This window comes from Mustelus asterias, chromosome 13, assembly GCF_964213995.1.
Source record: "Mustelus asterias chromosome 13, sMusAst1.hap1.1, whole genome shotgun sequence".
Taxonomy (NCBI): domain Eukaryota; kingdom Metazoa; phylum Chordata; class Chondrichthyes; order Carcharhiniformes; family Triakidae; genus Mustelus; species Mustelus asterias.
In genome coordinates, this window is record NC_135813.1 from 56,229,090 (window position 1) to 56,254,343 (window position 25,254).

General features: G+C 48.4%; 1 protein-coding gene across 1 annotated transcript; it reads right to left on the reverse strand.

Moving 5' to 3' along the window:
* Positions 1-3,667: 3,667 nt before the first annotated feature.
* On the reverse strand, positions 3,668-12,703 carry LOC144503119 (macrophage migration inhibitory factor-like). Its single transcript, XM_078227630.1, has 3 exons — positions 11,813-12,703; positions 4,353-4,525; positions 3,668-3,878 (listed from the first exon to the last, which is right to left on the reverse strand). The coding sequence occupies exons 1-3, from the start codon at positions 11,918-11,920 to the stop codon at positions 3,812-3,814; spliced, it is 348 nt and encodes a 115-aa protein (XP_078083756.1). The 5' UTR covers positions 11,921-12,703; the 3' UTR covers positions 3,668-3,811.
* Between the last annotated feature and the right edge of the window lie 12,551 nt (positions 12,704-25,254).

Consider the following 25,254-nt stretch of genomic DNA (forward strand, 5'->3'; position numbering starts at 1 on the left):
CTCGCCTCCCACAGTAACCTGGGGTACATCCCATCCGGACCCGGCGACTTATCTATCTTGATGCCATTCAAGATAGATGCATAGGTGCATTGGCCACGCTAAATTCTCCCTCAGTGTACCTGAACAGGTGCCGGAGTGTGGCAACTAGGGGATTTTCATAGTAACTTCATTGCAGTGTTAATGTAAGCCTACTTGTGACTAATAAACTTGAGATCTGATTCTCTGTGATGTTGATTTTTAAAAATTCATTCACAGGATGTGGGTGTCGCTGGCTAGATCAGCATTTATTGCCCATCCCTAATTGCCCTCAAGAAGGTGGTGGTGAGCTGCCTTCCTGAACCGCTGCAGACCATGTGGTGTAGATACATCCATAGTGCTATTAGGGAGGGAATTCCAGGGTTTGGACCCAGCGACAGTGAAGGAACGGCAACATAGTTCAGAGTCAAGATGGCGTGTGGCTTGGAGGAGAACCTCCAGGTGATGGTGTTCATAGGTATCTGCTGCCCTTGTCTTTCTAGGTGGTAGTGGTCCTGGGTTTGGAAGGTGCTGTTGAAGGAGCCTTGGTGAGTTCCTACAGTGCATTTTGTAGATGGTACACACGGCTGCCACTGTGTGTTGGTGGTGGTGTGGATGGGGTGCCAGTCAAGTGGGCTACATTTTCCTGGATAATATTGAGCTTCTTGATTGTTGTTAGAGCTGCTCTCATAGACAAGTGGGGAGTATCCCTTCAAACTCCTGAGTTGTGACTTGGTGGACAAGCTTTAGGGAGTCAGGAGGTGAGTTACTCAACGTGATTCCTAGCCTCTGACCTGCTCTTGTAGTCACAGTATTTATATGGCTGGTTCAGTTCAGTTTCTGGTCGATGCTAATCTCCAAGATATTTATGGTGGGGGATTCAGCAATGCTAATGCTGTTGAATGTCGTGGGATGATGGTTATATTCTCTCTTGATAGAGATGGTAATTGCCTGGTACTTGTGTGGCACGAATGTTACTTGCCCCTTGTCAGCCTGAATGTTGTCCAGGTCTTGTTGCATTTGGACATGGACTGCTTCAGTATCTGAGGCATTGTGAATGGTGCTGAACATTGTGCAATCATCGGCGAATATCCCCACTTCTGACCTTATGATGGAAAGAAGATCATTAATGAAGCAGCTGAAGATGGTTGGGCCAAGGACACTACCCTGAGGAACTCCTGCAGTGATGTCCTGGAGCTGAGATGATTACCCTCCAGTCACTATGATCATTTTGCTTTGTGCCAGGTATAACTCCAACCAGCGGAGGGTTCCCCCCCCCCCCCAATTCCCATTGACTCCAGTTTTGCTGGGACTCCTTGATGTCATACTCAGTCAAATGCAGCCTTGATGTTAAGGGCAGTCACTGTCCCCTCACCTCTGTCTTTCAGCTCTTTTGTCCATGTTTGAACCAAGGCTGTAATGAGGTCAGGAGCTGAGTGACCCTGGCGGAACCCAGACTGAGCGTCAGTGAGCAAGTTATTGCTGAGTAAGTGCCGCTTGATAGTGCTGTTGATCACCCCTTCCATCATGTTGCTGGTGAGGGATAAATATTAGCCAGACCACAGGCGATAACCTCCCGCTCCTTTGAAATACTGAATATGGGATCTTTTCAAGCAGAGCTTAATATTTCATCCAACATCTTACACCCCCAACACTGCCTCCATTCTGCACTGGAGTGGAACTTAAACCCAGAACCTTGCGATTCAAAGGCCAGAGTGCTACCAAGTGAATCACAGCTAACACCTAATAAATTAATAAAATAATTCCGAATATAAAGTCCTGCAGATTCCTGTGGCTTCCTTCGCTCTATAAGTGCACAAAGATTTTGCTGCCGGGTTTACTGTTATCGTCATTAATCCTCTCTTCATAAACTCGTTCCGTTGGGCTGGTTTAGCTGCGAGTTTTCCTTGAAGGTGCACTAAATATTTTAGCGCTACAAAATTAATAGTGATTCACACATAGCAAACAAAAGCATTGCCATGGTTGCTAGGGTCCCACATCCCTCCTCACACACACCACAAATGAAATTGTACAAAGTTGTTACCTCAACAGGAGGAAGGTGAGTGTATAAAGTGCGGTTGATGCTGAGAGACAGTTTTACCGCACTCCAATCAGCATTTCCAACAATAACTTGTAACAGTGACAACACGTCACAAGTATTTCAGTGGCAGAAAACTGCTCTGGGATTTCCTGAGATTGTGAAAGACACTACATAAATGCAAATATTCCTTTCTTTCTAAGTTGGAACGATAATAATGTTTTAAAACATTGACATGGAAGCTCCAGTTAAGAAGATTCTTTTCATGAAAGTGGAGGACCTGAGTTACTACTCAGCAACGGTTAAAACTACTGGCTGTTAAAACTACCATTTGTGGCTTGCAATGTAAATTTCTGTGCTGAAGGTAGGTATGGCTCTTCCCATTGCTGCACCAGTTTGTTTGAGGTCACTCTGGAGATGAGGATAGATAGTATCTAAACCAGGGAGGATAGATTGGAGAGGTTGGGACTGTTCTCCTTGGGAGAGAAGAAGGCTAAGAGGAGAGTTGATTGAGATGTTCAAAATCATGAGGGTACTGGACAGAGTGGTTAAGGAGAAACAGCTCCAACTCATAACAGGATCAAGAATGAGAGGGCACAGATTTAAAGTGATTTGCAAAAGAAACCAATGTGATGTGAGAAAAGCTTTTTCACCCAGCGAGTGGTTGGGGTCTGGAATGCTCTGCCTGGAAATGTGGTGGAGGCAGCTTCAATTGAGGCATTCCAGAGGACATTAGATGATTATTTGAATAGAAACAATGTGCAGGGGTGAAGGGAAAAGGCAGGAGAACGGCACTAAGTCATAATGCTTGTCTGGAGAGCCAGTGTCAACATGATGGGCCAAATGGCTTCTTTCTGCACCGTGATTCTGTGATTGTCGGTGGCAGTTTGCTGTTGCTTTCCACTTTCAGGCCTCAAGCCTACCCACACTGTTGGTGTCAGTCTGAACTATACAAAAATCATTTAGCCACTCAACTAACCAATCCCTCAACTTCCCAACATCAATCACACATTTGCCACATGCTAGTTTGAGCTTATGTCCCTTTGTCCTACTTGCACCATTTAAGTTACAGTAATATTCCATTTTCTATTCTCTTGTGATCTTGTATGCCTCTGAAAGATCTCCTCACAGACCACCCTTTATAGGCTGAAAAGCCCACATTTTTCCAGGCTTTCTTCAAACATCAAGCCCTAGGATTCAACCTCATGGCTCTTCTCTGCACTAGACATGCTGCTGCAGTTGTACAGACAACCATGGAGCAGAAGGATCTGGTACCTAAAGGGTTAACATGGGACATAATAGAGCACTGCTCATACAATGATGTAAGAAGGCACATGACCTAGAGCTAAGGCCAGTCTAGAGATAGACAGCAACATGTAAGGACTTAGTATAGGTTCCTCTACAGACATTTACCCTCTACTGTAAATATGCAACTGGTTCAGTACTGTAACAAAAACCCGGAGGAAACCCACGCAGACACGGGGAGAATGTGCAAACTCCACATAGTCACCCAAGGCTGGAATTGAATACATAGACTAACGCACCCTGTAATAAACATACCATGTAATAAAAGTACACACGTTTTTACCAGCCTATGATAAACACACGTGGACATTTGATGAATCTACTTTATTGTTAATACAGAAACGAGACAGAATTTCAGGAATCTTCTCTCTGGCTCAATGGCCATTAAGACGGATGAGGACACAAACCACATTTTTCATACAGTGATCACTCAGGAAAGTTCCGGAGCAGAACCTAAGCGAAGGTGTTGCCATTATAGCCGACATTACCAGGTTCCAGGTCTTGGAAGACGATGTACATCCTGTGAAACAGGCAAGGGAAAACCATCAGCAAACAGCCAATTCAGAGACACTGAAAATAATCACACTCCCATTCGATCAGGCCCCATTCTCACTCTGACTGAATCGGGCCTCGTTCTCACTGCCAAAATCCACCTCTTGTCAGAGAATTGCTGGACATTTGCGTGCGCGCGTTGTGTGTGCGTGCACGTGTTTTGTGTGTGTGCATGTGTGCACGTATCATGTGTGCGCGCGTATTGTGTGTCAGCCAGACAAAGCTTGTGCCCACTCCACAAAGCTATAACTGATCTCTACCAACTTTCATTAACAGCTGTTCTGTAAACCTTTAAAGTGGACAGTTTGCAGCAAAAGCAGCGTATTTGCCGTGAATTGAGGCCAGTCAGTCAGCGTGGCTCTGCATAGCTGGGGAGACTCACTGACAGTCAAACACCCGCTTGCCCCACACCATCCCACAGCACCCAATCCGCCAGCCGTACCTGTCTGGACAAATATGTAGGTGCTTGTTTACCAAGTCGAACAGCACTTTGGAGTAGGTTTTGTTCTGTTTGACACCGAGTTTGCCGATGCTGGAGAGGCTGGCAAGAGCACAGGGCTCAGAGGATCCTCCAAAGTGAAGAATCTGGTCGGGCACAATGTGCACTGCGATGTACTGAAAAACAGAGAGAGAGAGCTTGGTGAATACTGGCGAGCTCCACAATCCCTGAGGCAACTCCCGCAGCCAGGGATGTGCCAGAGGATGACAGTATTATATACACACACTGCAGGGAGAGACACAAAACCGTAAAGTGAAGCAAAGAGAGGACAACCAAAGAGGACAGAGGTCATCACACCATACACCTCCTGCCGCATCCCACTCACCCCGCCCATAACCACATCACACATTGCCCCTTCCCTCCTTTTTTGTTCCACCCCCCCACATCCGAGCTCTCATGAGCTCAATTGAAGTCAGAGTCCGGCAGGTGTTTGACTGGAGCCTCTGCACTGCAGGCCCCTGCACAGTGAGATATTGGGGAAAGAGGCTGTGGCCTGCAGGATGTCCAGGTGCCCAGTGGGATGAGCAGTGCTGTTTGTGAAGTGCCAAGGTACAGGAGCAGGTCATTCAGGCCGTCACAATACCCCGACAATAAACATACACAAGTCTGAACTGGGCGCCAATTTCAGCGGTCTTTCTGGAAAGAGGGTTCCAGATTTCCGTCAGTCTTTGTTTCCCAACCTCTCCCCCAATGGGTTCACTTGAATTTGAAGTTTACACTCACTTCATCGGGACTTTCTCTCCAGGGGGAAATAAATCTTCATATCTATCCATCCAGCTCTTAAAGAACAACAAGTTATTTTAAGGGCTGTCTGGCCGGGTGATTGGGGAGAGAACACAAACTATGGACAAAGATGTTCTGTTGTACAATCAGAAACAGAATCAGGAGTAGACCCTGCCTACCCCTCCTCACCTTGCAACATCTCACCCTATCTGACCTCCCTTGTCTCACTCCACCTCACCCCGCCTTCAACTGAGGAAACACCTCACCTGAACCCCCAGCCCAACTGCCTCAGCACCAGAGGGCCTCATCTCATCTTCCTATGACCCAGGCAGACAACGCACACTTCACAGATTCACTGAGTGACTCAGATCACCTCCTGGCCACACTACCAACATTAGAAAATACTTTCACACGATCATCACTGTGTTCTGATGTGAATTGAGAAATCCCCTCTCCTGCTGATGCAGTTGAGAGCGAGAGTTTGTGGCTGGAAGTTTCCCAGCCCCCTTCCTCGCACAAACACTTTTTGTTCTTACTCATCAATGCCACTTTCGGAATGCGTGAGTGGGACCTGCTCAGTATTCCAGTCACGTCACAAGAAACCGGTGCCACATGTTGTGGTGAAACATTAAAAGCATTACGTGTCCGCCTGCTGATCCCAGTGTCGTCCTGATTCTCATATTTTCACATTCCTCCCCGGCAGAGCAGTGAAATACTGGAAAGATGGCGGGGGGTGTTAGCCCTACAGAGGGTTAAAATTTTTTGAGCTTTGGCTTAGTGGGGTAACATGGTGGCACAGTGGTTAGGGCTGCTGCCTCACAGTGCCAGGGACCCGGATTCAATTCCAGCCTCGGGTCACTGTCTGTGCGGAGTTTGTATGTTCTCCCCGTGTCTGTGTGGGTTTCCTCCAGGTGCTCTGGTTTCCTCCCACAGTCTGAAAGACGTGCTGGTTACGTGCATTGGTCATGCTAAATTCTCCCTCAGTGTACCCGAACAGGAGCCGGAGTGTGGTGACTAGGGGATTTTCAAAGAACAAAGAACAAAGAACAATACAGCACAGGAACAGGCCCTTCGGCCCTCTAAGCTCGCGCCGCTCCCCGGTCCAGGATTGAATCCTGAATCCAGGATCCCCGCCCAATTTTCCAGCCTATCTACATACCAATATCCTATCCACCGAGCTGTCCCTCACAGCTACGATGCTTTGTTCATTACAACCTATTAACTCACCCCCACCCCCCTATTCCAGACCATGTGATCCCCAGGGAGAGGCGAAAACCCAGAGTGAAAAACCCCAGGGCCAATATGGAGAAAAAAAAAATCTGGGAAATTCCTCTCCGACCCCCTGAGGCTATCGAAACGAGTCCAGGAGATCACAATGGCCCTGATCGGAAAATGCTTCCCAACCCTAGTCATTTCCACTTCCATGAACACCATATGAATTCCCTGCCCCCGAGACAGGTTCCCAACTATCCGCAGTCTCGCTCTGTACTGGCACCAGCAAGATGATCATAGAATGAAGCCTTGAAACGAGAAACAAGGAACAATTAGCCCGCGCCGCTCCCTGGTCCAAACTAGACCACTCTTTTGTATCCCTCCATTCCCACTCCGGTCATATAGCTGTCTAGATAAGTCTTAAACGTTCCCAGTGTGTCCGCCTCCACCACCTTGCCCGGCAACACATTCCAGGCCCCCACGACCCTCTGTGTGAAATATGTCCTTCTGATATCTGTGTTAAACCTCCCCCCCTTCAAAGAACAAAGAACAGTACAGCACAGGAAACAGGCCTTCGGCCCTCCAAGCCTGTGCCGCTCCTTGGTCCAACTAGACCAATCGTTTGTATCCCTCCATTCCCAGGCTGCTCATGTGACTATCCAGGTAAGTCTTAAACGATGTCAGCGTGCCTGCCTCCACCACCCTACTTGGCAGCGCATTCCAGGCCCCCACCACCCTCTGTGTAAAAAACGTCCCTCTGATGTCTGAGTTATACTTCGCCCCTCTCAGCTTGAGCCCGTGACCCCTCGTGATCGTCACCTCCGACCTGGGAAAAAGCTTCCCACTGTTCACCCTATCTATACCCTTCATAATCTTGTATACCTCTATTAGATCTCCCCTCATTCTCCGTCTCTCCAAGGAGAACAACCCCAGTCTACCCAATCTCTCCTCATAGCTAAGACCCTCCATACCAGGCAACATCCTGGTAAACCTTCTCTGCACTCTCTCCAATGCCTCCACGTCCTTCTGGTAGTGCGGCGACCAGAACTGGACGCAGTACTCCAAATGCGGCCTAACCAGCGTTCTATACAGCTGCATCATCAGACTCCAGCTTTTATACTCTATACCCCGTCCTATAAAGGCAAGCATACCATATGCCTTCTTCACCACCTTCTCCACCTGTGTTGCCACCTTCAAGGATTTGTGGACTTGCACACCTAGGTCCCTCTGTGTTTCTATACTCCTGATGACTCTGCCATTTATTGCATAACTCCTCCCTACATTATTTCTTCCAAAATGCATCACTTCGCATTTATCCGGATTAAATTCCATCTGCCACCTCTCCGCCCAATTTTCCAGCCTATCTATATCCTGCTGTATTGCCCGACAATGCTCTTCGCTATCCGCAATTCCAGCCATCTTTGTGTCATCCGCAAACTTGCTGATTACACCAGTTACACCTTCTTCCAAATCATTTATATATATCACAAATAGCAGAGGTCCCAGTACAGAGCCCTGCGGAACACCACTGGTCACAGACCTCCAGCTGGAAAAAGACCCTTCGACCACTACCCTCTGTCTCCTATGGCCAAGCCAGTTCTCCACCCATCGAGCCACTTCTCCTTGTATCCCATGAGCCTTAACCTTCTTAACCAACCTGCCATGTGGGACTTTGTCAAATGCCTTACTGAAATCCATATAGACGACATCCACGGCCCTTCCTTCATCAACCGTTTTTGTCACTTCCTCAAAAAACTCCACCAAATTTGTAAGGCACGACCTCCCTCTTACAAAACCATGCTGTCTGTCACTAATGAGATTGTTCCGTTCTAAATGCACATACATCCTGTCTCTAAGAATCCTCTCCAACAACTTCCCTACCACGGACGTCAAGCTCACCGGCCTATAATTTCCTGGGTTATCCCTGCTACCCTTCTTAAACAACGGGACCACATTCGCTATCCTCCAATCCTCAGGGACCTCACCCGTGTCCAAAGAAGCGACAAAGATTTCCGTCAGAGGCCCAGCAATTTCCTCTCTCGTCTCCCTGAGCAGTCGAGGATAGATGCCATCAGGCCCTGGGGCTTTGTCAGTTTTAATGTTCCCTAAAAAACCTAACACTTCCTCTCTCGTAATGGAGATTTTCTCTAACGGGTCAAAGTAACTTCATTGCGGTGTTAATGTAAGCCTACTTGTGACACTAATAAACAAACGTTTTAAACTCTCTTTCTCTGGGTGGCACTCAACTCAAAACCTGCACCTTCGGACTAAGATGGGAACGGTGCCACTAGCTCAGGGTTAATACGATTGCAGTATCAGCAGGAGAGATCTCTCAATGTTTTGCTGAGAGATTCCTCCCTCAGCCCAACAGTAGCAGAGGATCAGATGGTTCTTTGTCTCACTGCAGTGGGAGCTGGCAAAGCAGCAGAATCCGCACTCCACAGAGGTCAGTTTACATGAAATGCAGCTCCAACACGTGATGAGCCATGGGGGAGGGGGGGGGGGGGGGTCCAAGGTCTTCACCGAACCTCACGGCTGAGAGGCTCGATATTGTGAAGGATGTCAGTGAGGGAACGGGGATGGACTGTGAGGAAAGGATTAAGCCGCAGCTCACAGCAGGCTGCGGCTGAAGGAACAATCGGCTGATCCCCTGACGAGGGACAAGCTGACTGAAGCATAGCTCAACTAGCCTCAACCCATCTGCAGCACTCCCTTTGATTGGGGGAGGGGACTGAGACGGCATCTCCCGGTGAATCAGGTCACCTTCAATCTGCCCCTGCCATTGGTTCTCAGATAATAATGAGTAAAAATGAGGTTTCTGACCAGGAGGAATGTTGAAGTACGCCGCAGACTGTCTCTGGGTTACTCAGCAACCTTCATCCAGTCAATTAGTGGCACATTCTGGCCTAGATAAACTGCTGTGGCTGGGGATTACACTGGCCAATACCCCCCCCCACCCCCGGGGTCATTTACAAAGCTGATTGATGGGTTGGAATGGGAGCTGTGAGGCTGCGCTGTGGCACTCAGCATTATCTTTGTGAGCTCAGTAAGTCAGCCTGAACTAAATTTATAAACCAGGAGATTGTGGAAGTTTGTGGGGTTATTTGTCGTCACGTAGCTGCGTTCAGTCAGCCCTGCTGTAATGTCTTTGCAACGAGAGAGGATGGGGGGTTGGGGAGAGGGGGAGAGAGCTCTGGGTCACTGCAGCTTTTCACACAACTGTCTCAGCAGCAGCAGGAGGCCATTCGGCCCATTGTATCCACGCCACCTCTCCAAAGAAGCTATTTACCTAGAACCACTCCCCTGCCTGCTCCCTGTAGCCCTGCATGTTCTTGCTTTTCAAATCACAATCCAATTCCACATGAGGGTCTTGGGAGTTCAGTGAGTTTACACTTATTTCTGTGTCACTGACGGTGAGTATTTCTCATGAGGACAGAACCACCCACCTTTGTGTAACTGCCCCTCGAGATCATGTCGGTCCTCACAGGAATATAGGGGGTGGGTTGTGGGGTCATTTTCTGGGAATTCTGAGAGAGATGGATCTTTGAAGATCTGGGGACGAGGTTGCAATTCCTGGAGAAGGGTGGAGAAGGGTGGAAGTCCCGGGCTCTCTTGACCCCACCAATGGGGTTAGGGATGGTAGATGGGGGACCCCATTTGGAGGTTCAGTTTCACAGAGTGTCGTAAAGGGGAGGAGGGGAGGGAATGGGGAGTGAGTGAGGGAGGGGGGAGAGATATGGATGGGGGGGGGCGGAGAGAGATGGATGGGGGGGGGGAGAGAGAGATGGATGGGGGGGGAAGGGAGAGATGGATGGGGGGGAGAGATGGATGGGGGGGAGAGATGGATGGGGGGGAGAGATGGATGGGGGGGAGAGATGGATGGGGGGGGGAGAGATGGATGGGGGGGGAGAGATGGATGGGGGGGGAGAGATGGATGGGGGGGGAGAGAGAAGGATGGGGGGGGAGAGAGAAGGATGGGGGGGGAGAGAGATGGATGGGGGGGAGAGAGATGGATGGGGGGGGGAGAGAGATGGATGGGGGGGGAGAGAGATGGATGGGGGGGGAGAGAGATGGATGGGGGGGGAGAGAGATGGATGGGGGGGGAGAGAGATGGATGGGGGGGGAGAGAGATGGATGGGGGGGGGGGGGGAGAGAGATGGATGGGGGGGGGGGAGAGAGATGGATGGGGGGGGGGGAGAGAGATGGATGGGGGGGGGGGGAGAGAGATGGATGGGGGGGGAGAGAGATGGATGGGGGGGGAGAGAGATGGATGGGGGGGGAGAGAGATGGATGGGGGGGGAGAGAGATGGATGGGGGGGGAGAGAGATGGATGGGGGGGGAGAGAGATGGATGGGGGGGGAGAGAGATGGATGGGGGGGGAGAGAGATGGATGGGGGGGGAGAGAGATGGATGGGGGGGAGAGAGATGGATGGGGGGGAGAGAGATGGATGGGGGGGAGAGAGATGGATGGGGGGGAGAGAGATGGATGGGGGAGAGAGAGATGGATGGGGGAGAGAGAGATGGATGGGGGGAGAGAGAGATGGATGGGGGGAGAGAGAGATGGATGGGGGGGGGGAGAGAGATGGATGGGGGGGGGAGAGAGATGGATGGGGGGGGAGAGAGATGGATGGGGGGGGGAGAGAGATGGATGGGGGGGGAGAGAGATGGATGGGGGGGGAGAGAGATGGATGGGGGGGGAGAGAGATGGATGGGGGGGGAGAGAGATGGATGGGGGGGAGAGAGATGGATGGGGGGGAGAGAGATGGATGGGGGGTGAGAGAGATGGATGGGGGGGGAGAGAGATGGATGGGGGGGGAGAGAGATGGATGGGGGGGGGAGAGAGATGGATGGGGGGGGAGAGAGATGGATGGGGGGGAGAGAGATGGATGGGGGGGAGAGAGATGGATGGGGGGGGAGAGAGATGGATAGGGGGGAGAGAGATGGATGGGGGGGGAGAGAGATGGATGGGGGGGAGAGATGGATGGGGGGGAAGAGATGGATGGGGGGGAGAGATGAATGGGGGGGAAGGAGAGATGGATGGGGGGGGGAGAGAGATGGATGGGGGGGGTAGAGAGATGGATGGTGGGAGTGGATTTACTGAGTCAATGCTTCGGGAACAGAGTTTGTGTCCGGGGAACGGAGGCTTTGGTGATGAATTGGAGGAAACCTCTGTTTATAGAATCGCCACAGTGCAGGAGGCCATTCAGCCCATCGACTCTGCACCAGCGCTCTGGCAGAGCATCTTACCCCAGGCCCTCTCCCCGCACATTTAGCAATTTAGCACGGCCAATGCCCCCAAACAACGTCTTTCAGAATGTGAAAGGAAACCGAAGCACCCGGAGGAAACCCACGCAGACATGGGGAGGACGTGTAGACGCTGGCGCTGTGGAGCGGCAGTGCTCACACTCTGCCACCTCGGGCTGTTTTAACAGCGGATATTCCCGGCCCCGCTCTCTCTGCTTGCCTACCTGTGTGGGTTTGCCCAGCTGCTGGCACAGCGTCGCCGTCAACTCCTCCGCCAACACGTCCGGGATGGTGGAGCGGCTCAGGTTTGTGTTAAGCACGAAAGTCGGCATTTCTCCCGCGACCAGAGACTGACTGCACCACACTGCTCTGCTCAAAGACCCACTCCCACGCCCTGACCAGCACTCCTCCCGCCACTAGAGGCCAGTGCGCCCACTCCCTGCGCCTTGTCCCTCACTCCTCTCGCCACTAGAGGCCCGTGCGCCCACTCCCTGCGCCTTGTCCCTCATTCCTCCCGCCACTAGAGGCCAATGCGCCCACTCCCCGCGCCTTGTCCCTCATTCCTCCCGCCACTAGAGGCCAGTGCGCCCACTCCCTGCGCCTTGTCCCTCATTCCTCCCGCCACTAGAGGCCAGTGCGCCCACTCCCCGCGCCTTGTCCCTCATTCCTCCCGCCAGTAGAGGCCAGTGCGCCCACTCCCCGCTCCTTGTCCCTCATTCCTCCCGCCACTAGAGGCCAGTGCGCCCACTCCCCGCGCCTTGTCCCTCATTCCTCCCGCCACTAGAGGCCAGTGCGCCCAGTCCACGCGCCTTGTCCCTCATTCCTCCCGCCACTAGAGGCCAGTGCGCCCACTTCCCGCGCCTTGTCCCTTACTCCTCCCGTCACCTGAGACCATTGTGCCCGCTCCCCGTCCCCTGACAAGCACTCCTGCCGCCATTAGAGGCCAATGTGTCCGCTCCCCGCCAAGCACTCCTGCCACCGTTAGAAGCGAGTGCGCCCGCTCCTCGCGGTCTGTCCCTCAGTCCTCCTGCCACTAGAGGCCAGTGCGTCCGCTCGCTGTCCCCTGACAAGCACTCCTGCCGCCATTAGAAGCCAGTGAGCCCGCTCCCTGCGCCCTGTCCCTGAGTCCTCCAGCCACTAGAGGCCAATGTGCCCCGCTCCCCGGGACCTGTCCCTGAGTCCTCCTGCCACTAGAGGCCAGTGTGCCGACTCCCCGCGCCGTGTCCCTCAGTCCTCACAGTAAGAAGTTTAACAACATCAGGTTAAAGTCCTCCCGCCTCAGTCCTTATCCTCAGTCCTCCTGCCACTAGAAGCCAGTGTGCCAGCTCCTCCCGCCACTAGAGGCCGCTGTGTTGGGAGGTCTCCCGGGCCAGTGTAAGAAGCAGAAGTTGTGTTTTAGAGTTGGTCAGCGAGTTTGGGAATGGCGGTTTTTCTGGTGGTTGCTTCAAATATCAATCCGACAGTGCATCAAACAAAGCCCTTCCTGCCAGGAACAGGCTCTCCAAGTTTGGAAACTATTGTATAGAGCTTTACAGCACAGAAAGAGGCCCTTTGGCTTGTGTCTCCGGTCACTATCCTAATCCCATTTTCCATCATTTGGTCTGCAGTCCTGTGTGCTGTGGCGTTTCAAGTGTTCATCTAAATGCTTCTTAAATGTTGTGAGGGTTCCTGCCTCTGCCACCCTTTCAGGAAGAGAGTTCCAGATTCCCACCACCCTCTGGATGAGAAGGTTTTTTCTCAAATTCCCCCTAAATCTCCAGCCCCTTACCTTTAATCAGTGCCCCCTGGTTATTGACCCCTCTACCAAGGGGGAAGGTTTCTTCCTATCTACACTATGTCCCTCATAATTTTGTACACCTCAGCTTTTGCTCTTTGGAAAACAACCCCAGCCTATCCAGCCTCTCTTTGTAGCTGAAACGCACCAGCCCAGATAATATCCTGGTGAATCTTCTCTGCACCTTCTCCAGTGCAATCATATCCTTCCTATAGTGTAGCGACCAGAACTGCACACTGCTCCAGTTATGGCCTACTGAGCGGTTTATACAGCTCCATCATAACCTCTTTGTTCTTATATTCTATGCCTTTGCTAATAAACGTAAGTATCCTACTTGCCGTCTTAACCACCTTATTGACCTGTGCTGCTGAGTTTAGGGATCTTGAGACATGCACCCCAAGCCCCCTCTGATCCTTTGTACTTCCTAGTGTTCTACTGTTCATTGTTCACCTAACTTTGCTTTGTTAGTCCTCCTAAAATCTGTTTCTATTTGCTTTGGCTGATCTAATTTTAACTTCAAATTCACATTTCTGCCTAATCTTTTATCCCAGGCAGAGACAGAGTGTAACAGCAAAATTTGTGGATGATTCTAAAATAGGTTGGAAAGCAGGCTGTGATGAGGAGATAAAGAGTTTACAGTTGGATATTGATAGGCTCGGAGAATGGGCCAGAATATGGCAGATGGCGTTTAATGTGGATAAGGTTATCTATTTAGGCCAGAAAAATAAAAGGGCAAATTATTATTTAATGGGAAGCAGTTTCAAAGTGCATCAGTGCAGAGGGATCTGGGTGTCTTTGTGCATTAATTGCAGAAAGTGGGTATGCAGGTGCAGCATACAATAAGAAAAGCAAATGGAATCTTGGCATTTTATTGCAAAAGGACTTAATTTTAAAAGAAAGAAGTGTTGTTACAATTGTATAAGGCATTGGTGCGACCACACCTGGAGTATTGTGTTCAGTTTTGGTCTCCTTACTTGAAGGATGTGGTGGCATTGGAGGCAGTTCAGAGGAGGTTTGCCAGAGTGACTCCAGGGATGAAAGGGCTGTCGTACGAGGAGTGGTTGGATAGTTTGGGTTGCTCTCGCTGGAGTTCAGAAGAAGAAGGGGGAGGATCTGATCGAGGTTTATAAAATGCTAAAGGGGATTGATAAGGTGGACATTGAACAGATGTTCCACTTGTGGGACAGTCTAGAACAAGAGGTCATAGATATAGGGCAGAACTCTACCACCTCGCCTGCCACGAAATCGGAGCGGGCGAAGGTCCAACAACGGAAATCTCCGTTGACCTTGGGTTGGAATTTCTGGTCTCGTTTGAGCGAGGCTGTAAAATCCCGCGAGAGGAGGTCAGTTCACAACTGATATGAGAGAAACTATTGTCAAGAGGATTGTGATCTGTGGAACTCACTATTCCCGAGTGCAGTGGAGGCAGAATCAATCAACAGATTCAAGAAAGAGAGATATGTTTCTGATGAAAAGCAGGAATAAAGGGCTATGGAGAACAGATAGGAAAGTGGAGTTGAGACCAGGATAAGAGCAGCCACAATCATGTTAAATGGTGGAGCGGGCTTGATGGGCTGAATTGCCTACTCCCGCTCCTAATTCCTATGTTCCTACCCCTTGCTAATCAAAAATCTATCAACATCTGACTTGCAAATATTCAAAGACTTTGCCTCAACCACCTTTTGAGGAAGAGAATTCCAGTGTCTCACTACCCGCTGAGATAAAAAAAAACTAATCTCTGTCTTAAATTAGTTCTAGATTCTCCCACAAGAGGAAACATTGGGCAGAATTTTCCTGTCCTGCGGCCGTGGGAATTGTAGAGGGCGGGGCAGAAAATTTGGTGGACTATTTAAAGGCCCATTGATCTTGGGTGGGAATTTCCGATTTTGGGGCAAGCGTGGCTGGAAATTCCCGCCCATTGTTTCCACGTCCATCCTGTCAAGACCCCTCAGAGTCTTGTATGTTTCAAATCGCTTCTTACTCTTCTAAACACCCACAGATATAAGCATAGTCTGTCCAACCTTTTCGCATAAGACAACCCATACATTCTAATAATTAATCTACTAAACTTCTGAATTGTTTCTAACGCATTAGGGGAGGTGATGGCCTAGTGGTATTATCGCTATATTAATCTAGAAGCTCAGCTAATGTTGTGGGGAACCGGGTTCGAATCCCACCATGGAATTTGAATTCAATAAAAAATATCTGCAATTAAGGATCTACCGATGACCATAAAACCATTGTCGATTGTCGGAAAAACCCATCTGGTTCACTAATGTCCTTTAAGGAGAGAAAAGAGCTAACATGACTAGGGTTGGGAAGCATTTTCCGATCAGGGCCATTGTGATCTCCTGGACTCGTTTCGATCGCCTCAGGGGGTCGGAGAGGAATTTCCCAGATTTTTTTTTTCCCCATATTGGCCCTGGGGTTTTTCACTCTGGGTTTTCGCCTCTCCCTGGAGATCACATGGTCTGGAATGGGGGGGTGGGGGTGAGTTAATAGGTTGTAATGAACAAAGCATCGTAGCTGTGAGGGACAGCTCGGTGGATAGGATATTGGTATGTAGATAGGCTGGAAAATTGGGCGGGGATCCTGGATTCAGGATTCAATCCTGGACCGGGGAGCGGCGCGGGCTTGGAGGGCCGAAGGGCCTGTTCCTGTGCTGTATTGTTCTTTGTTCTTTGTTGACGTTTCTAATCATCTGGACTCGAAACGTCAGCTCTTTTCTCCTTACGATTCTGCCAGACCTGCTGAGATTTTCCAGCATTTTCTCTTTTGGCTCCCTATTCTTGCAATAAACAATAACATTCTATTAACTTTCCTAATTACTTGCTGTATTTGTATACTAACCTTTTGCAATTCACGCAGGACATCCAGATCCCTCTGCATTCAGAGCTCTGCAAACTCCCAACATTTAAATAATATGCTTCTTTTCTATTCGTCCTTCCAAAATGGACAGCCTCATATATTCACACATTAGCCAGACATTATTTCCTTTTGTAATCTCTTTATGTTCTCTTCACAACTTACTTTCCCACTTATCTTTGTGTCATCAGCAAATTTAGCAACCATACAATTGTGTCCATTCATCCCAATCATTTATATAAATTATTAAGAGTTGAAACATCAGCACTAATTCTCTGGCACACCACCCATTTATGCCTGCTCTTCAGTTCTCTGTTAGCTAGCCAATCTTCTTTCCATGCCAATACGTAACCTCCTACACCATGAGATTTTTTTCTCCGCAATAACCTTTGATGTGGCTCCTTATCAAATACCTTCTAAAAATCTCAGTACAGTACCCCACTGGTTACTCTTTATCCACATCATGTTACTTCTTCAAAGAACTCCAATAAATTGGTTAAATATGATTTCCCTTCACAAAACCATGAAGACTCTGATTCCTTGAATTTATCTAAGTACCCTGCTACATCTTTAATAATAGCTTCTAACAAGTTTCCTATGACAGATGCTAATCTAACTGGCCTGTAGTTTCTTGCTTTCTGTCTCCCTCTCTTTTTGAATAAAGGAGTTGCATTTGCTATGGATCCTTTCCCAAATCTAGGGAATTTTGGAAAATTAAAACAACTCAGCAGCTATCTCCCCAGCCACTTATTTTAAGATCCTAGGATGAAATCCATCAGGATCCGGTAGAAGCGGCTGAGGGACTTCACTGGTGCACTCTGGGAGAAGTCGGACCAGCAACATTTACCAAGAAGTGGGAAGCAGAAGATCTGGTGTCAAGGAGCGGTAAACCCGAAACACTACATTAGTGTTTCCCTCCCTCCCTCCTCCTCTAACCAAAAAAAAGGCCACTGTGAGACGGTAAAAGTGAAGGGAAGAGTTTTATACATTTTTTCAAATAATTTAACTGATGCTTGAAATGTCGGTCAGTGGGGTTAAGTGCTGCACTTGTGAGATGTGGGAGATCTGTGATGCTTCCAACGTCTCCGACGACTATGTCTGCAGGAAGTGCACCCAATTGCAGCTCCTTACAGAACGCATGGGTAGATTGGAGCAGCAGTTGGATGCACTTAGGAGCATGAAGGAGGCGGAAAGCGTCATAGACAGGAGCTTTAGAGATGTGGTCACACCCAAGGTGCAGGCTGATAGATGGATGACCGCCAGAAGGGGCAGGCAGTCAGTGCAGGAATCCCCTGTGGTCATCCCTCTCTCTAACAAGTATACCGTTTTGGATACTGTTGGGGGAAATGGGCTATCGGGATAACAGCAGCAGCAGCCAAAGCAGTGGCACCACAGCTGGCTCTGTTAAGCAGGGAGGGACAAAGAGGACTGGAGCAATAGTTATAGGGGACTCTGTAGTTAGGGGTACAGATAGGCATTTAGAGACTCCAGGATGGTATGTTGCCTCCCTGGTGCCAGGGTCCAGGATGTCTCTGAACGGACAGAAAGCTTTCTGAAGGGAGAGGGTGAACAGCCAGAGGTCGTGGTACATATTGGTACTAACGACATAGGCAGGAAGAATGATGAGGTCCTGCAGCAGCAGTTTAGGGAGAAAGCAGGACCTCTAGGGTTGTAATCTCAGGATTACTCCCTGTGCCATGTGCTAGTGAGGCTAGGAATAGGCAGATAGTGCAGCTCAACACGTGGCTAAACAGCTGGAGTAGGAGGGAGGGTTTCAGATATCTGGACCATTGGGGTCTCTTCCGGGGCAGATGGGACCTGTACAAGAAGGATGGGTTGCATCTAAACTGGAAGGGCACAAATATTCTGGCTGGGAGGTTTGCTCGTGTCACACGGGAGGATTTAAACTAGTTTGGCAGGGAACCAAAGCAAAGGTGAATTAGCTGAAGGGGAACCAGAGAGTAGGGCTAGTAAGACTCAGAGAAACAGCAGGCAGGGTGGGGTTACTAATCAGAGAGGATCTGGTGGACTGAAGTGCATTTGTTTCAATGCGAGAAGTGTAACAGGTGAGGCAGATGAAGTTAGAGCTTGGATTAGTACTTGGAACTATGATGTTGTTGCCATTACAAAGACTTGGTTAAGGGAAGGACAGGATTGGCAGCTTAACATTCCTGGATACAGATGTTTCAGGCGGGATAGAGGGGGATGTAAAAGGGGTGGGGGAGTTGCACGACCGGTTGAGGAGAACATCACAGCTGTACTGCAGGAGGACACCTCAGAGGGCTCATACAGCGAGGCAATATGGGTAGAGCTCAGGAATAGGAAAGGTGTAGTCACAATGTTGGGGGTTTACTACAGGTCACCTAACTGCCAGCAGGAGATTGAGGAACAGATGTGTCAGCAGATTTTGGCAAGGTGTAAAAGTAACAGGGTTGTTGTGGTGGGAGATTTTAATTTCCCCTATATTGACTGGGACACACTTAGTGCTAGGGGTGTGGATGGGGCAGAGTTTGTAAGGAGCATTCAGGAGGGTTTCCTGAAACAGTATGTAGATAGTCCAACTAGGGAAGGGGCCATACTGGATCTGGTATTGGGGAATGAGCCCTGTCAGGTGGTCGATGTTTCAGTAGGGGAGCAGTTCAGGAACAGTGATCACAATTCAGTAAGCTTTGAGGTACTGATGGATAAAGATAAGTGTAGTCCTCAAGTTAAAGTGCTAAATTGGGGGAGGACTAATTACAACAATATTAGGCAGGAACTGGAGAATGTAGATTGGGGGCAGATGTTTGAGAGCAAATCAACATCTGACATGTGGGAGGCTTTCAAATGTAAGTTGATAGGGATTCAGGACCGGCACATTCCTGGAAGGATGAAGGATAAGTATGGCAAGTTTTGGGAACCTTGGGTAACGAGAGATATTGTGAGCCTAGTCAAAGAGAAAAAGGAAGCATTTGTCAAAGGAGGCTGGGAACACACAAAGCAAGTGGGGAATACAAGGAAAGTAGAAAGAAACTTAAGCAAGGAATAAGGAGGGTTAAAAAGGGTCATGAAAAAGCATTGGCCAGCAGGATTAAGGAAAATCCCAAGGCATTTTATACTTGTATAAAGAGCAAGAGGGTAGCCAGGGAGAGGGTTGGCCCATTCAAGGACAAGAGAGGGAATCTATGCGTGGAGCCAGAGGAAATGGGCGAGGTATTAAATGAGTACTTTGCGTCAGTATTCACCAAAGAGAAGGACTTGGTGGATGATGAGTCTGGGAAAGGATGTGTTTGAGTCATGTTGAGATCAAAAAGGAGGAGGTATTGGGGTTCTTGAGAAACATTAAGGTAGACAAGTCCCCAGGGCCTGATGGGATATACTCCAGAATACTGAGAGAGGCAAGGGAGGAAATTGCTGGGGCCTTGAGAGAAATCTTTGTATCCTCACTGGCTACAGGGGAGGTGCCCTACAGGGGAAGATGCCCTTATAAGAACAGGATATGGCGCTCGACTCATCGATCGACAGTTCCAACGCGCCACAGCGAAAAACCGCACCGACCTCCTCAGAAGACAAACACGGGACACGGTGGACAGAGTACCCTTCGTCGTCCAGTACTTCCCCGGAGCGGAGAAGCTACGGCATCTCCTCCGGAGCCTTCAACATGTCATTGATGAAGACGAACATCTCGCCAAGGCCACCCCCACTTCTTGCCTTCAAACAACCGCGCAACCTCAAACAGACCATTGTCCGCAGCAAACTACCCAGCCTTCAGGAGAATAGTGACCACGACACCACACAACCCTGCAACAGCAACCTCTGCAAGATGTGCTGGATCATCGACGCAGATGCCATCATCTCACGTGAGAACACCATCTACCAGGTACACGGTACCTACTCTTGCAACTCGGCCAACGTTGTCTACCTGATACGTTGCAGGAAAGGATGTCCCGAGGCATGGTACATTGGGGAAACCACGCAGATGCTACAACAACGGATGAATGAACACCGCTCGACAATCACCAGGCAAGACTGTTCTCTTCCTGTGGGGGAGCACTTCAGCAGTCACGGGCATTCAGCCTCTGATCTTTAAGTAAGTGATCTCCAAGGCCGCCTTCACGACACACGACAGCGCAGAGTCGCTGAGCAGAAACTGATAGCCAAGTTCCGCATACATGAGGACGGCCTAAACCGGGATGTTGGATTTATGTCACACTATCAGTAACCCCCACAGCTTGCCTCCTGTCTAGAGACAATACACATCTCTTTAACCTGTGCTTAATGTTCCCTCCACTCACATTGTCTGTATCTTTAAGATCTGGTTGGTTGTAGGGATTCGCATTCTAATCAGTATTCTGTAACTTGATTTTGTGTCTCTGTGCACTGTTTGAGAGCAGATTTCCACTCCACCTGACGAAGGAGCAGCGCTCTGAAAGCTAATGGTATTTGCTACCAAATAAACCTTTTGGACTTTAACCTGGTGTTGTTAAAACGCTTACAGGGGAGGTCCCAGAGGATTGGAGAATAGCCAATGTTGTTCCTTTGTTTAAGAAGGGTAGCAAGAATAATCCAAGTAATTACAGGCCGGTGAGCCTGACATCAGTGGTAGGGAAATTATTGGAGAGCATTCTTTGAGACAGGATTTATTCCCACTTGGAAATAAGTGGACATGTTAGTGAGAGGCAACATGGTTTTGTGAAGGGGAGGTCGTGTCTCACGAACTTGATCGAGTTTTTCGAGGAAGTTACGAAGATGATTGATGAGGGTAGGGCAGTAGATGTTGTCTACATGGACTTCAGTAAGGCCTTTGACAAGGTCCCTCATGGCAGACTGGTGCAGAAGGTGAAGTCGCATGGGATCAGAGGTGAGCTAGCAAGGTGGATACAAAAATGGCTCGGTCAAAGAACACAGTAAGAGTTTTAACAACACCAGGTTAAAGTCCAACAGGTTTATTTGGTAGCAAATACCATTAGCTTTGGAGAGGGTACAGAAAAGATTTACCAGGATGTTGTCTGGTATGGAGGGCATTAGCTATGAGGAGAGGTTGGAGAAACTTGGTTTCTTCTCACTGGAGCGACGGAGGTTGAGGGGAGACCTGATAGAAGTCTACAAGATTATGAGAGGCATGGACAGAGTGGATAGTCAGAAGCTTTTTCCCAGGGTGGAAGAGTCAATTACTAGGGGACATAGGTTTAAGGTGCGAGGGGCAAGGTTTAAAGGAGATGTACGAGGCAAATTTTTTACACAGAGAGTGGTGGGTGCCTGGAACTCGTTGCCGGGGCAGGTAGTGGAAGCGGATACAGTAGCGAGTTTTAAGGGGCTAAGATCAAGTGTATTATCGACATGCTGTGCTTGGTTGAAGTCATTAGGTTACATTTTAGCTTCATTTGAAGCAATTTTTAAAAGTGGCATCTCGGCCTTTTGGCTAAGATGCAAATGAGGTCAGCCTTGGAGGAGGAGCTATGCCTACTCCAATCAGTTTGGATCATGTAGATCAAGCCCAAGACAGGAGGTGAGAGCCCTATCTTGTCAGCTTGGATCGGGAATGTCTCAGCTTGTTGAGACTCTGAATTGGACTTGATTTGATTGAATTGGAATAAAAACAAAAAAAAGGGCGTCTTGACAAGTACATGAATAGGATGGGAATAGAGGGATATGGTCCCCGGAAGGGTAGGGGGTTTTAGTTCAGTCGGGCAGCATGGTCGGTGCAGGCTTGGAGGGCTGAAAGGCCTGTTCCTGTGCTGTAATTTTCTTTCTTCTTTGTTCTTGACTTATCAATCTGCAATTCCAATAATTTGCTCAGAACCACTTCCCAAGTGATTGTAATTCTCTTGAGTTCCTCTCCCCCTTCCATTTCCTGATTTACAGTCATTTCTGGGATGTTACTTGTATCCTATATTGTGAAGATTGATACAAAATTCCTATTCAATTCAACTGCCTTCTTAATTTCTATTGTTAATTCCCAGATTCACTTTCTATAGGACCAGTGTTCACTTTGTCAACTCTTATCTTTTTAAAATATCTATAGAAACTCTTACTACCTGCCTTTATATTTCTAGCGAGCTTTCTCTCGTACTCTTAATTTTTCCCTCCTTATTAATCGTTTAGTCATTTTTTGCTATTTTTTTATATTCTGTTCAATCTTCTGGCCTGTCACCTGTTTGGTGCAATTATATGTTTTTTCTTTAGGTTTAACACGCTTAAACTTCGTTGAATTTTTCTTTCTCATTGGAATGTATCTGTTCTGTGAATTCTGAAATATCCCCCTAACTGTCTGACATAGCATGTCTATTGACTTATCCCTTAACCTAAATTGTCAGTTCACCCTCGCTAGCTCTGCTTTCATGCTCTCATAATAGCCCTGATTTAAGTTTAAAATGCTAGTCCTGGACTCACTCTTCTCTCCCTCAAATTGAATGTAAAATTCAAACATATTATGATCACTGCCAACTAAGGACACCTTCACTATGAGATCATTAATTGATTATATCCCATTGTACAATACCAGGTCTGGTATAACCTGCTCCTTGTTTGACTCCAGAATATGTTGCTCGAAGAAATTATCCCAAAAATATTCTATGAATTTGTTATCTGTATTACCTTAGCTCATCTGATCATTCCAGTCTATATTAAAATCCCCCGTGATAATTTTTTCTTTTACTCATTCAAGGTATGTGGGTGTCACTGGCTAGGCCAGCATTTATTGTTCATCCCTAATTACTTTGAGAAGCAATGGTGAGCTGCCTTCTTGAACTGCTGCAGTCCCTGAGGTATCGGTACAGCCACAGTGTTGTTAGGGAGGGAGTTCCAGGATTTTGACCCAGCAACAATAAAGGAACTGCAATATATTTCCAAGTCAAGATAGAGAGTGGCTTGGAGGGAAACTTCCAGGTGGTGGTGTTCGCATGTGTTTGCTGCCCTTGTCCTTCCAAATTGTAGTGGTTGTGGGTTTGGAAGATGTTGAAGGAGCCTTGGTGAGTTCCTGGAGTGCATCTTGTAGATGGTACACACTGCTGCTAGGGAACCTGTATACCACTCCCACAAGTGACTTCTTGCTTGATCATTCCTCATCTTTACTCAAACCTCTGGTTTCCTGAGCTTAGGTCATCCCTCTCTAGTGTGCAAATATTATCTTTAATTAACAGAACCACTGTCATGTACCCTTCAATATTCAGGTCTCAATCTGTGCTATCCAGCAGCCATGTCTCTGTAATGGCTATTAGATCATACTTATTAATCTCTATTTGCACTATTAGTTATCAGTTTTGTTTTGAATATTACATGCATTCAGATTTAGAGCCTTAAGTTTTGTTCTTTTATTATTTTTGAAACCTCCAGCCTTATCTATTGATTTACTTTTAGATTTGCACTCTATGTCACAGTCGGTTTATCATTTCCCATATTAAGATCGGAGATTGGGAAGCCAATAGTAAGGGGAACAAACAGGTGTTTCTGAAGCCTCAGTTGTGAATGCAGAATGTTATGTTGCCTTCCTGGTGCCATGGTCAAAGATATCCCTGAGCACCTGCAGAGGGAACAGCAAACAGCTGGATTCATAATCCAGGAGGTTTTGGTAGGTTACGGGAACCGTGGTGCACGAAAGCTGCGCTGAACCTAGTCAAAAAGAAAAGGAAAGCGTACAAAAGGTTCAGAGAGCTAGGCGATGATAGGGATCTAGATGAGTGTACGGCTTGTAGGAAGGGACTTAAGAAAGAAATTAGGAGAGCCAGAAGGGGTCACGAGAAGGCCTTGGCAGGTAAGATTAAGGAGAACCCTAAGGCGTTCTATAAATATGTGAAGAGTAAAAGGATGAGATGTGAAGGAATAGGACCTATAAAATGTGAAGGTGAGAAAGTCTGTACAGGACCAGAAGAAAGAGCAGAGGTGCTTAATGAATATTTTACCTCGGTATTCACGGTGGAAAAAGACCTGGGTGGTTGTACTACAGGATTGAGGCGGACTGAAAAGATTGAGCATGTAGACATTAAGAAAGAGGATGTGTTGGAAATTTTGAATAGCATCAAGATAGATAAGTCGCCGGGACCGGATGGGATGTACCCCAGGTTACTGTGGAGGCGAGGGAAGAGATTGCAAAGCCTCTGGCGATGATCTTTGCATCGTCGATGGAGACAAGAGAGGTTCCGGAGGATTGCGGATGTGGTTCCTATATTCAAGAAAGGGAATAGGGATAGCCCAGGAAATTACCGACCGGTGAGTCTAACCTCAGTGGTTGGTAAGTTGATGGAGAAGATCCTGAGGGACAGGATTTATGAACATTTAGAGAAGTTTAGTATGCTCAAAAGTAGTCAGCACGGCTTTGTCAAAGACAAATCGTGCCTTACGAGCCTGGTGGAGTTCTTTGAAAATGTGACTAAACACATTGACAAAGGAAAAGCGGTAGATGTGGTTCACATGGACTTCAGCAAGGCGTTCGATAAGGTCCCCCATGCAAGACTTCTCGAGAAAGTGAGAGGGCATGGGATCCAAGGGGCTGTTGCCTTGTGGATCCAGAACTGGCTTGCCTGCAGACAGCAGAGAGTGGTTGTAGATGGGTCTTTTTCTGAATGGAGGTCGGTCACCAGTGGAGTGCCCCAGGGATCTGTTCTGGGACCCTTGCTGTTTGTCATTTTCATAAATAACCTGGATGAGGAAGTGGAGGGATGCGTTGGTAAGTTTGCCGATGACACGAAGGTTGATGGTGTTGTGGATAGGTTGGAGGGATGTCAGAAGCTGCAGCGTGACATAGATAGGATGCAAGACTGGGCGGAGAAGTGGCAGATGGACTTCAACCCGGATAAATGTGTAGTGGTCCATTTTGGCAGGTCAAATGGGATGAAGGAGTATAATATCAAGGGTAAGACTCTTAGCAGTGTAGAGGATCAGAAGGACCTTGGGGTCCGGGTCCATAGGACCCTTAAATCGGCCCCGCAGGTAGAGGAGGTGATTAAGGAGGCGTATGGTGTGCTGGCCTTCATCAATTGAGGGATTGAGTTTAGAAGTCGGGAGATAATGATGCAACTTTATAAGACCCTCGTCAGACCCCCCTTGGAG